The sequence below is a fragment of the Cyrtonyx montezumae genome, unplaced genomic scaffold (genome assembly GCF_038088225.1).
Source record: "Cyrtonyx montezumae isolate F1298 unplaced genomic scaffold, pur_monq_1.0 scaffold_29, whole genome shotgun sequence".
In the NCBI taxonomy this organism is placed as follows: Eukaryota; Metazoa; Chordata; class Aves; order Galliformes; family Odontophoridae; genus Cyrtonyx; species Cyrtonyx montezumae.
The window spans coordinates 2,720,608-2,733,354 of NW_027072033.1; the positions used below are offsets into that span (position 1 = coordinate 2,720,608).

General features: G+C 42.7%; 1 protein-coding gene across 2 annotated transcripts in view; it reads left to right on the top strand.

The window, feature by feature from the left end:
- Positions 1–8,086: 8,086 nt before the first annotated feature.
- The window catches only part of PTAR1 (protein prenyltransferase alpha subunit repeat containing 1), a 35,658-nt gene continuing 30,997 nt past the window's right edge, over positions 8,087–12,747 (top strand). For both annotated transcript variants that reach the window (XM_065740609.1, XM_065740610.1), the window contains exon 1: positions 8,087–8,190. In XM_065740609.1, coding sequence (XP_065596681.1) covers positions 8,105–8,190 — 86 coding nt within the window. In that variant the 5' untranslated portion in view covers positions 8,087–8,104. The remainder of the gene's footprint in view (positions 8,191–12,747) is intronic.

The window sequence follows — 12,747 nt, forward strand, 5'->3', positions numbered from 1 at the left end:
CTGAACAAGAGCTAGCAGTGTGCACTTGCAGCCCAGAAGGCCAAAAATATCCTCGGCTGCATCAAAAGAGGGACGGTCAGCAGGGCAAGGGATATGATTGTCCCCCTCTACTCTGCCCCCACGGGGTTCCAACTGGAGTACTGTGTCCAAGCCTGGAGTACCCTACACAGGAAGGAGCTGTTGGAGCAGGACTCTAGGAGGACCACAAAGATGATCTAAGAGCTGAAGCACCTCTCCCATGAAGAAAGGGTGAGGGAGTTGGGCTTATTTAGCTCGGAAAGGAGAAGGCTCTGGGGAGAGGTCACTGCAACCTTCCTGTACTTGAAAATTTACAAGCAGGAGGGGGAACAACTTTTTACATGGTCTGATAGTGATAGGACAAGGGGGAGCAGCTTTAACTAAAGGAAGATAGATTTAGTTAGATATTAGGAAGAAATTTTTTCCTCAGAGCATGGTTAGATGCTGGCACAGGCTGTCCAGAGAAGCTGTGGATGCCCCATCCCTGAGGGTGTTGAAGGCCAGGCTGGATGAGGCCCTGGGCAGCCTGAGCTAGTGTATGGCAAATGCTGCTATCAGTTTCACTTGTACCTTGAGGTCACTGGCAGCAATTAAAGGTTAAGGCTCTAACTAGCGTTTGAGTTTATACGGTGAGGGGGCAGTCATGCTGGTTCAGAGGAAGGTCAGAGACATAATCTGCATTATAGATTGTGCTAGATGAAGACTGTTAACCATATTTTTCAGTCACAACTGTAACATAAGTGAACGAGAACAACAGAAAAATTCAGAAGGCATTGCCATATAATACTGAACACCTCTGTGAGTACAGTGAATGAAGCTAAATTTAAACATGGTGTGGAGAAGGCTCATGTATGGACTTAGGGCTAGGGTCAGTTCAAATCAAAGAGCTGACGAAAGAGAGAGTAAAGAAAATTACAGAGAGTGACAAGACCAGCACAAACACTGAAAAAATACTAAAAACAAAAATGTCACTGGTCTAAAACTGGTGGCAGCTCCTATGCTATGTCTAGGAAGACTGGCAGGGCCCTTTAGATCACCTGGTCCCACTCCAGCTCCAGCAGGAATACCCAGAGCAGGCTGCTCAGGTCCACATCCAGGTGGTTTCTAAATATCTCTGAGGCGACTCCACAACCTCTGTGCAGCCCATGCCTGAGTTCCATCACCCACACAGTTTCCTGAAGTTTAGATGGAGCCTCTTGTGTTCCAGTTTGTGCCTATAGCCTCTTGTCCTTGAACTTAGGCACTGCTGAAGACAGCATGGCCCTGTCCTTTTCACACCAAGTGTGAATCTCAGTGTGAATGTGGGTACTGATCTAGCTCATTGTACTGGATGTGAACAGTGGCTGGGGATAAATGAAACCTGAAGGAGAGCATTAAGGTTGGGATTAGGACTAGAGTAATTAATTAGCAAAGAGCAAACAGAAGAGCAATGTTGAGAATTGACAGGATGGAGTAATTCCTTTAAACGGAAGTAGAGAGCAGACTTTGGATACAACCATTAGCAGCAGTGGTGTATTAAGTGACACTGGAAAAAAATCAAGACTTCAGGCAACTTGGAAACACTATTTGATGTGTAATAGACAAACAGAAATAAGTTCTGAAATAACATGATACCTACAGTCCCAAAATGTCAGCCACACTTAGCAGACATAAATTCCATAACAGAGTTTTAATGATAGGTTTTTAGAAGAGAAAAAGATATTAACAATCACAATAACAAAAAGTAGATGTTACTATTTAGTGTCTCTAGAATTTGAAAAAAAGTATTTGTTGCAATCATTTGAAGGTACATTTGTGAGAAAGCATCCCTGCTGTCTTTCCCTTCACACCCCAAATCCTCAGTCTGAAGTCAAGGTGTCACATGCTGATAACAGCTACTTTGTGCTCAGAATCCTAGCATCAGTTAAAAAAAGAAAAAGGAAAGAAAAAAGGCAAGTGCTCCTTCTGCAGTACTTATGCCTAGAGGGATTGCATTAACATGAGTTGAATGCGTTATAGACTTGTATTACAAGAAGCAGCACATAAGGGAAGAGTACAAACGTACTTTGCTTGGGGAGAAAACAGTACATGAGAAGGTTAGAGCTCTATCCAAGCAGACCCTTCCAACTCCTGTACATGTGCTTCACCTCACCTGCAAACACCTGAGCTTCACCTTATCCTGTGTTGTCAGCAACCCCTTGTGTGCACAACCAGTGATATATGATTGATTTTTAGGGGGAACAAAGATAGGCACACCCAGTTATGCTCTGCTCTCCTCCTTTAGAGAAGCTTAGTGATTTCTTCTGCTCACTCAACCCCATAAGCCATAAAGCAAGGCAAAAAGCTTGCCCTAATTTTCCAGGCATTAGCAATGCTTTGGACATAGATTTGCAAAAACAAGTGTATTTGATGAGCCACTCAAGCACCCTCAACCTTAACCCATTCCCCAGCCACTCTCCCAGCAAGAGCAAGCCTTATGAATTCAAAAGAAGCCAGAGCATCCTGTATGTAGCACAGATGTAGCACTGCTGCCCAAAGCCTTGCAGCTAGTGGGTGCAACTCTCCTGCCTGCTGCAGAAGGCTGCAGTCCCACAACTGCCTGGGACTCACACTGGAAGCCCCTCCTCAGCACAAAGGAAAATCCTATGATCTGGCACAGCACAGTGCTGGAACATCAGCAGAGCCGGAGCTAGCACAACATAGGGAAGTATGACATTTCCTAAGTATCTCTGGATAAAATCTATAAAAACAATGAATTTTTTTTTCCTGATCACTACAATGCAGCTGTGAGTCATCTTGATTTTATTTTTGAGCATAATAGAACTTCCATCATCAACTCTGAAGGGCAAATGATCACCTTCCCTGTCTCACTGCTGTGAGTGGCAGGTACCATTCTCCCATGGCAACTGGGAAGCATCAGCCATGTAATAAGATCCCCTAAGCTAAACACCTGGAGAGATCCCTTACATAAAGAAAATTCTACTTCCTTCTGTTTTTCCTTCTTTCTTGCATTTGATCTGAAGTGTTAACAAGCAAAAATAAATAAATAAATAAATAGTATAAACTTACTGGGTAGCATAAACTGCTTGGGTAAAGCTATAAATACACACTAGAATTTGATCTCTAGGGAAGAATGACACTTTCTGTCATTAAGTTGTTATCTCTGTTTTCAGAATTAAATTACACTTTTTAAATGTACACGGAAACTTTTTTAACAATATGAATATTGCAAGCCTCAGTTAAACTGCTGAGAGGATAGTTTTAAGTTTTCTTGCAATTTCTGTATGTTTGTAAACTTTTACAAATGACTGAAGTCAGCAGCTCAATTACAGCTCTTTATAATTACTATATATTACAGTAATATATAATATAATTACTATATATAATTCTGAACCTTTCATAAAACAGAGGTTAGCATTTACAGAGAAATCAGATTAAAAACAGATTAAGTAAGAAAACAGATTAAGTACTAACAGTATTTCAAATAACTTCAGATACTATTCTTTTTCCCAAATTGCTTTTTTCTTTCAGTTAAAATGGAACTTAAGCTTCACAGAACTAGATGAAGAATCTGCAATGATGCTGCTAAATTCTGCCATTCTCAGTACCATTTGAAAGGTGCACTGGACAGCAGCACTAATAATGCAGTACAAGCAATTGCAGAATCCTTTGAAGTTTTATTATTTTATTTTTCTGATTATAGTTAAATACTGTACTGATTTCTGGAGGTGTTAGATGATGGAGAAATTTATTGTAGTAGAAGCCTTGTACTGGCAGATAAAATTTTGAGTCAATACATTATGATAATTTTTTCATATGAATTAGTTTCCTTGCAACAAAACAAGAAGTAAATGTCAATATCTGAGTATTAAAGTAACACAGTTAGAATCTTTGCTTGCTTGCCTGAAAAACAAATGTGTGTTTTTCAGGCATAGTTATGTGTGCATAACTGCTAGGCATAAACTATGCACAGATCACATTTTTTGACATTGGGAAAATTACTGAGAAATCTGAAGATGGATGACTTTCTGTTGCATTCTGAAAAAAACATGGTCTGATTTCTGCATGGCTATCAAATTTTGAAATGATCAGTGTAATAAAAGCAAAGCAAGGACAGGGTTGATGCAATTGTTTTCCTATTGGCTGCGCAATATGATCTACATAGAATAATCATCTTAAGTAATGGAACATCACTAAGATTATTGTACTCATTTTTTTCCTGTGCTCTTGTGTTCTGCCTCTCAAAACAGAATTAGTATCAACTGTGAGGGGTTTTAATGCAAACTATTATACTTCAATTTGCATTAATGCTATTGATTTATGCAGTGGATACAACAGAATTAAGAGACACCATCCAAAGGGACATGGACAAGCTGGAGATGCAGGACCTCGAACGAAATGAAGTTCAGCAAGGCCAAGTGTAAGGTGATGCCCAGGTTGGGGCAATCACAAATGTGAGTACATTCAGGTAGAAGAATTCACTGAGATCAGCCCCCAGCCTTCGGGGTCTTGGTAGATGAAAAGCTGTGATGAGCCAGTGGTATGCGTTTGCAGCCGTGAATGCCAATTGTATCCTGGGCTGCATCAAAAGAGGGGTGGCCAGCAGGGCGAAAGAAGTGACTATCCACCTCTGCTTTTCTCCTGTGAGGCCCCATCTGGAGTACTGCATCCAGGTGTGGGGACCCCAGCACAACAAAGAAATGGATGATGAAATGGATGATCTTTAAGGTCCTGTCGAAGACATTTTATGATTTAACTTGCTTATAAAGCTATAACAAGTTACAATAGTTGAGGGTCATAGAAATGAACCAAGATCATCAGGCATATTCTGCAAAGCTGACTATGAAGATCTTAGTTTCATTTCACACCTGGTTAATTGCATCTCAGTTGAAAGTTTATGGTGTTTAGTCATTCATACAAGCTTTATAGAACAGGTTTGTTATATCACTTTAGATAGCTACAGAAACATGTTACTCTGTCCTCATCATAGAAGCATTACCTCAATCAAAGTATTTCCAAAATTTTTGACACCTTGCCCAATATAGTCACATAATGTAATCTATATCCCTGAACTATCCAAGGAAATTTCTTTGCTTTGGAAAAGGTACATAAACTTCTAGATCATCTCGTAATGGCATAGTTTCTACAGCTTACTAATTTGCCCTACATCAAATTTAGCAAGACTGAAATAATTTCTGAAATCATTTATTACAATTGCCCTCAAATTGAATCAAGTATGCTTCACTTTCAACTTAGGGAACACTCCTGAAAGCTACTGCGTAAAATCATGTGCAAAATTAATACCTAAATCTGCCTTATAAACTTTGAAAATGTGTATAAGCACCTAAATTACACAATTAAAATACATTTCATTGTGATATTTGAATAAGAGTAGCATTTCAATATTCAGTCCTCTTCAAAAAGTATGGTCACCTACTGTATATTGCCAGTTGATTGCATTATCCTAAATAACTACTCATGACAGTTATAAGTGCATCAGTAACTTCAGAACAACTTTCAGGATGTTGAGAAGATTACTTTTCACTAATGTGCATGACTTGAATGTGTAACCAATGTGTAACATGGTACACCATTTCACTTAATTGCTGTTTAAGTAATCAGTTACATTGGGATTAACAGGAATAATCAAGCATCATGCACATATGTAGATTTGAGGTTTTCCATGTAGCTGTATTAATACACATTTAAATTTTAGTTCTGAGAGCACACCTACATAGCTGATTTTACATTATTCTGCTGGCCTTCAAGAGCTCCTCTGTGAGCATGAAACATTTCACTAGAGCCTTAAATCTCTAAGATTCTGCAAGATTTAGAGCTGATTCGTTTGAATGGAATGAAGACACATAAAACCCACTACAAAATCATCAGAGTAATATAACAGACTAAATAACACACTACTAAATAATACACAAAAACAATCTTTTGGAACACTTTAAACATCAGTCAAATGCAACAGTCATTGTTGGGAAAGTTTTGCTTGCTTGATTATCTTTATTCCCCAGAAGACACAGCCTTTAGGTTTCTTTATTCAAATAAAGGGAGAGTCCACTGTGACTTACCCCTGAGGAGTGTCTCAAAGTAATGGACTTCACACATTCCCTTTTCTCTTAACTTCCTGATTGCATTGTCCCTTCCTCCCTTCCTCACTGGTTGAGGTACTCAGAGATTATAGAGTTCCCAGTTCACCTAAAATACATTTCCCCTTGAATGTGACCTGTTAGGCCTGCAGTAAATCCAAAGTTCCTAAGTTCAAGTTGTTTATAGACCTTTGTAAGACAGGAGTGTACATAAGTCAAGTGGAAAGGAAATTGCAAGCTTCTGCACCACAACTTGCATACAAGGGCATCTCGTTCACAAGTCTCTATGTAAACGATGCTATTAGCAAGGGCATCTTGTTTGTGAGCCTCTGTGTAAATGATCTTATTTGCAAGGGCATCCTCAAGCTACTTTTATCTGTCACAGTTCAGAATCAGATAACGGCATCTATCTCTCTTGAAAGTCAATGGAAGATACATGTGCATGTGTCCTCTGCCTTTTAAAGCTAGGTGGTTTAACATCCAGCATAAATATTGCAATAACACATGTTTTAAAAAACGCTACTTTCATATATAAATTGAGAGTTGCTATGGTTGTTGTTTGTTTGCCTATCAAATATGAAAAGGACAGAAGGGAGATCAGTATAACCAGCAGATAGGAACCATAACAGCCTTCCTCACAACCCCCCTGAAGACATTCACCCATGATACCCTTACTGAAAACTGTAACCAAGAAAATTCTCCAAACCAAATGATAGTTCAGAAAGCCAACTGTGGTTTGTTACAGCTCTGTTCACACGGGGATCTCACTACAAAGCATCCATAACTCAGAGCCAAATCACCCTCATTATATATATTTAACATATGAATATTCATACTGTTTCTACAAAGTTCCCACCTAGTTCATGCATACTAAATCTAATGGTGCACCTGCATTTGTCAGTTGAAGGATTCTTGCAAGAGGCCTTTCATTTTGTTCAAAGATGGTACTGATGAGGTGGTACACAGATAGCTCTTTGTCACCTAGTCCTGTAGGCTGTCATTTGGCACTCCTCTGTCTCTTATATCTTTGGCACTTCGATCTCTTATATCTCTTAGGTGCCTTCCCTGTTGGAAAGGACCCCAAGGATCATCAAGTTCCAACTCCCCTGCCACAGGCAGGGCCACCAGCCTCCATATCTGGTACTAGACCAGGTTGCTCAGTGTTCTGTCTGTCTGGAGCATCAGGGGGTCTATTCATTAAATGCTAACTGTTTCAGCCTTTTGTATCAATACAGCTCACATTGTGGAAACAAAGAACTGTGGTTATGATATATGTTGGCTTGCTTAGCAATAGGGATTAGTACATTAGTTTAAGAACCAATGTATTAGTTTAGCAAAAGGAGTCCATTAGTGGTAGTGGTAAAACTTGCAGTTTCAGCTTTAGTGGGTAAACAGTCTTGTTTTTCTCAGAAATTCTGCATTGAGAACAATTGTTTGCCTTAATGATTTTGCCTTGAGTCACAACAGAATGCTTTTATCTTTTGCCCCAAAACATGCAAGGATATTTTCCTCAGATTCCACACACACAGTTTTTAAAAAGCCTAATAAGCTGTGGCAATCTTCCAAACTGGGGAAAAGTGGGTGAACGTGGGTCTAGGATTTCAGTGGTGGAGCTGATGGTGGAAAATAGGGAAGAAGCAGGTGGGCAGCAGCCCTAGATACCACTGAAATGAGTATGCATGCCACTGTACTGCATATGTACGTTTTAACTGTTGAGACGTAGAACCTAACTCAGCGTGCGCGCTCGTCAGCCTCCCGGCAGTCACCGTGAGAAATAGAGGACTGCCACTTTCTAACCACACCGGAGCTAGACACTCTTCTTCCCGCATTTCGGAAGACGAGAGCCCGCCCCGCCCTTAAGAGGCCGCAGTCTCCCGCAGGCCGAGCCGGCCCGAGCCACCCATGCCGCTGGCGACCTGCTCCGCTCCGGCGGCGCCATCCCCGCGGCCCCGCTGACCCGGAAGCGCTCTGCCCGCCTGGCGCGGCGCGGCGCGGCACGGTTGCGGAAGATGGCCGAGTCGCCGGAGGAGGTGGCGGTGTTGGTGCAGCGGGTGGTGAAGGACATCCGCAACGCCTTCAAACGGAACCCCCACATGTGAGCGGGGCGGGCGGGGCAGAGGGGCTTGGGGCCGCGCGTCTGGGCCAAGGTCAGCGAGCGCGGGGAGCTCGCAGCCCCGCGGTGCCCGGCGTGTCGCTGTGCGGGAGCGGAGCCGCTCCCGCTGGCTCAGGTGCCGCGGCGGCGAAGTCCAGCGATGTGCTAGTGTAAGCACCACCTGCTAAGCGAGCTCCGCGCGAATCCGGGCTTAGGCGCTGCATCGTGCGGCCGACGTGTGGTGATGCGGGAACGGAGCCCGCGCGTGTTCGTAGCGCGGTGTGAGACCAGCACTGGGCCGGTCCTTCACGTTGGAAGGCGACAAACGCGATGGCTGTGTAGTACACGCACGGTTACTGCTGTCTTCCGAGAGCCAGGTTTGTCGGTGCACTTCAGAAGGTCCACGTTTCGTTTCCAGCCCTGTCCCTTGTCCTGTTTGCTTACGCACCGCTCCCGTTTCTGTTTTCTGTCCTTTGTTGTTTTAAGATGTTTAGGGAAGCAACTTGGTATCGATCCGGACTCCATATTAGTTGCAACTGGGGCAGCGGATAATGGGTAAGAACTTTGAAACATAAGTGCAGTGCTTCTGTGTCAGGTAGAAGAGCTGCGGTCTCCAAGGCAGTGGCCTATTAATCTGTTACAGAAAACAGCATGTTAAGCAGTTATTCAGGAAAACTGTATGTACCGTTTAATTTGTCATTTTCCTTGAAGGAGAGGATTAGAACAAGCGCCCTCATGTTTCCTTAAATCTAGCTAACTGCTTGGGTAGGTGGCCAGGTTTTAAAATGCAGCGTATGCGTGCTTTCTAAAAAAGAACAGCGTTTTGCCACTAAGTTTCAATTTTAGGCTCTGAGGCATAATGTGCTGTAGACAGACAGTATTTGTGAATGAATCTGCTGAGTCCTTTTGGTTCCTACTCGTCCTCCAAAACTGTTCCCCGATAGCAAACTTGGAGCCTGTGTTTTTGAAGAATGTGTGGCTGGTGTAGTTTTCTTTCATTCAGTCTGGGCGATGAAAGTAGATTGCAAGTCAGGTGCCCTGAAACTGTTGCACTATATCATGCTTAGTATGAGAAACCATGACCTGCTGGCTTAGCTCCTGAGGTAGACAAGATGGGAATTCTGCCTGCTGCATTTCTGAACACCATGGCTAGGATAGGCTGTAGGCCACTGGCTACCATGCCTGTCTGCATCTGGAGCAGCAGGCTGCAGCCCTTACAGCCCGGTGTTCTGGTCGATCTGAGGTATCTAGTCTTTTTGTTGTTGACCAAGACAGCTGTGGTCAGTTGCAGTCCCTGACAAATGCTGTCCTCTTCAATTGTGTGGCCTACTTGTGTATCCAGTTTTGAATTCTTTTATATGACGTTTGACTTCACTGAAAATACGGGGTTTACCCAGTGCTGAATGTTCATTTAAAAATCTCATATGTCTGTTCTCTCTTCTAATGGCTCTTCTGCATTTGTTGTCCCACATCTTTGACTCTTCGTTCACTTGCTCCTATTGCATCTGTTAGAGTGGATGCTTTGTTCTGGCAAGTTTCCAGCTTTTTAGGGTTTAAAAGGGATACTGTCTCCAGTCAACACTACAAACCATGTAAAAATACAGTTTTAGGCTAGCTGGGATGTTGGATCATTCTTTCTTGCTTTGGTTTTATTGGGTGGTTTTTTTTGTTTGGTTGTTGTTGTTTTGTTTTTTTTTTAATTCTATTTATTTATTTATTTTCTTCAAATTAGGTTTGGAGCAAGATTGTGCATGTTTTTAAGGCAAGCTCACTTCTAATTAAATGCACAACGCAAATTTAATTTTACCTCATCTGTCGGATTGCTCCATTTTCTTCCACAGGATAACTGTGTCAACTTGCTTGTTTTCAATTTTTCTAAGGCTGTGCAATTTATTGGTACTTTTGCCCAGTCCTGCCAATGCAGATCTGATTAAAGCATTTGCATGAGCTATCTCACTGGCATTGAATGGATTGTAAACGCAGGATACATCAGTGCACGCATTCTTTTTGAACTTTGTTTTTCTTTTGCTTATGAGGTCAATGAGAATAAAAGACTCACTTGTCAAAAAAGTGCATTAATTTAATGGGCATAATTGGAAAGGGTAACCCAGCGTTCGTGAATGAAATCTGAGGATACTTTTTCTGGTGTACCAGCATCACCTTAGGAGGCCACAGTCTCCCTCAGGCCGAGCTGGCCCGAGCCCACGCCGCCCTTCTTCCTTTGCTCACAATTCACAGCGTTCTTAATGTGTTAAAAAACATACTTCATTTTGTTACATAAGTTGCTCTGAAAGTAATGCCTCCTATTTATTTCCATGGAAACTACAACAGATATGAAAAACACAATAACATGATTTAGTAAAGCACATTCTTAGCTACAAAACACTATTTTTAATCATAGTCAACCACCATGAGCTCTGCATTTTCACCAGCAATGAACAAGAGGCTGCATGCTGTTCTCATAAAAATCTGTGCCAGCAGAGGTGATCCACTGCCACCACTATAGAAACAAATTACCCACCGTCTCACTGTGCTCACATCCACTGTTTGGTCCCCATAAATGATCAGCATGCACAGATAAATATCAGTGGGTTCAGTTTTTTCCACATGGTGTAGTTCAGTGACACATCATTTTTTCATATGCACTTTCACGTCAGGTGCCATTGTGTCAGACTGCCTCTCTGCTGCCATCTGTAACACAGCAACAACGTGTAATCATAGAATCATACATTCATAGAATGGTTTGGGTTGGAAGGGACCTTTAAGATCATCTACTTCCAACCCCTCTGCTATGTCTATAGTCAACTCCCTCTAGACCTGATTGCTTAAAGCCCCATCCAACCTGGCCTTGAGTGCATCAACAACCTTACTGGGTAACCTGTTCCAGTGTCTCACCACCCTCATACTGAGAATTTATTCCTAATATGTACTGTAAATCTACCTACCCTCTTCCAGTTTAAAACCATTTCCCTTGTCCTGTCGCTATACACCCTTATAAAAAGTCCCTTCCCAGCTTTCCTGTAGGACCTCTTCAAGTACTGTAAGGCCTCTATAAAGTCCCCTCAAGGCATTCTCTTCTCCTGGCTGAAAAGTCCCAGATCTCTCATCGTGTCCTCGTAGGGGAGTTGCTCCAGCCCTCTTGATTGTCTTCATGTCTCTCCTCTGGACCCGCTGCTGCAATTCCATGTCCTTCTTGTGCTGGGCCTCCAGAACTGGATGCAGGAATGCAGGTAGGGTCTCAAGAGCACAGTAGAGGGGCAGAATCACCTCCCTCAACCTGCTGGTCACGCTTCCCTTAATGTAACCCAGGATATGGTCATCCTTATAGCCTGCAAGTGCACGTTGCTGGCTCGTGCTGAGTCTTTCATCAACTGACACTTCCAAATCCTTCTCCTCAGGGCTGCTCTCAAGCCATTCGCCACCCAAACTGTACCTGTGCTTGGAATTCCTCTGACCCAAGTGCAGGACCCTGCACTTGGCCTTGTTGAACTTAATGAGGTTTGCATGAGCCAACATCTCCAGCCTATCCAGATTCTTCTAGATGGCATCCCTTCCCTCTAGTGTTCCCAAGCGGCACCACTCAGCTTGGTGTCATCTTCAAACTTGCTGAGAGTGCACTCAATCCCACTGTCCATGTTGCTTACAATGATGTTAAATAGCTCCGGTCCCAACATTGATCTCTCATGAATGCCGCTCATCACCAATCTCCACCTGGACGCTGAGCCAATGACCACAACTCTCTGAGTGCCAGTTATTTATATAGCGAGTGATTTGTCCATAAAAACCATTTTTTTCCAATTTGGTGACCAGAATGTTGTGCAGGACAGTGTTAAACACTTCGCACAAGTCCAGGTAGATTATGTCAGTTGCTTTTCCTTTATCCACTGGTGCTGTAATTCCATCATAAAAGGCCTGCAAGTTTGTCAGGGATGACTTACCCCTTGGTGAAGCCATGTTGGTTACTACTAATCACCTCATCTTTATTTTACACATGCCTTTGTAGGGCCTTCAGGAGGATTGGCTTCATGATCACGCCAGGTACGGAGGTGAAACTGACTTGCCTATAGTTTCTTGGATCTTCTATTTTTCCTTTCTTGGGAACAGGGGTTATGTTTCCCCTTTTCCAATCAGTAGGAACTCCACTGCTGTAACCTTTCAAATATGATGGATATTGGCTTGGCAACTTCATTTCCCCTTTTTCCTCTGAATCTCATTGTGTCCCATGACTTGTGCACTTTCAAATTCTTCGATCTTGAACCTGATCTTCATTTACAGCAGGCAGATCTCCTTCAAGTTCTTAACTTTGCTTTCTGCAGCTTGGGAGGTGTGGCTAGGGCCCTTGCCGGTGAAGACTGAGGTAAAGAAGTCACTGAAGCCACAGCTTTCTCCATATCCCTCAAGAGCAGGTCTCCAGTTTCCTTCTGGAGAGGGCCCACATCTTCTCTAGACTTCCTTTTAACAGTGATGTACTTGCAGACATTCTTGTTCCCTTTTATGCCCCTGGCGAATTTTAATTCTATCTGGGTTTTAGTTTTCCTCCCCAGGTCTCTGGCTGCTTCT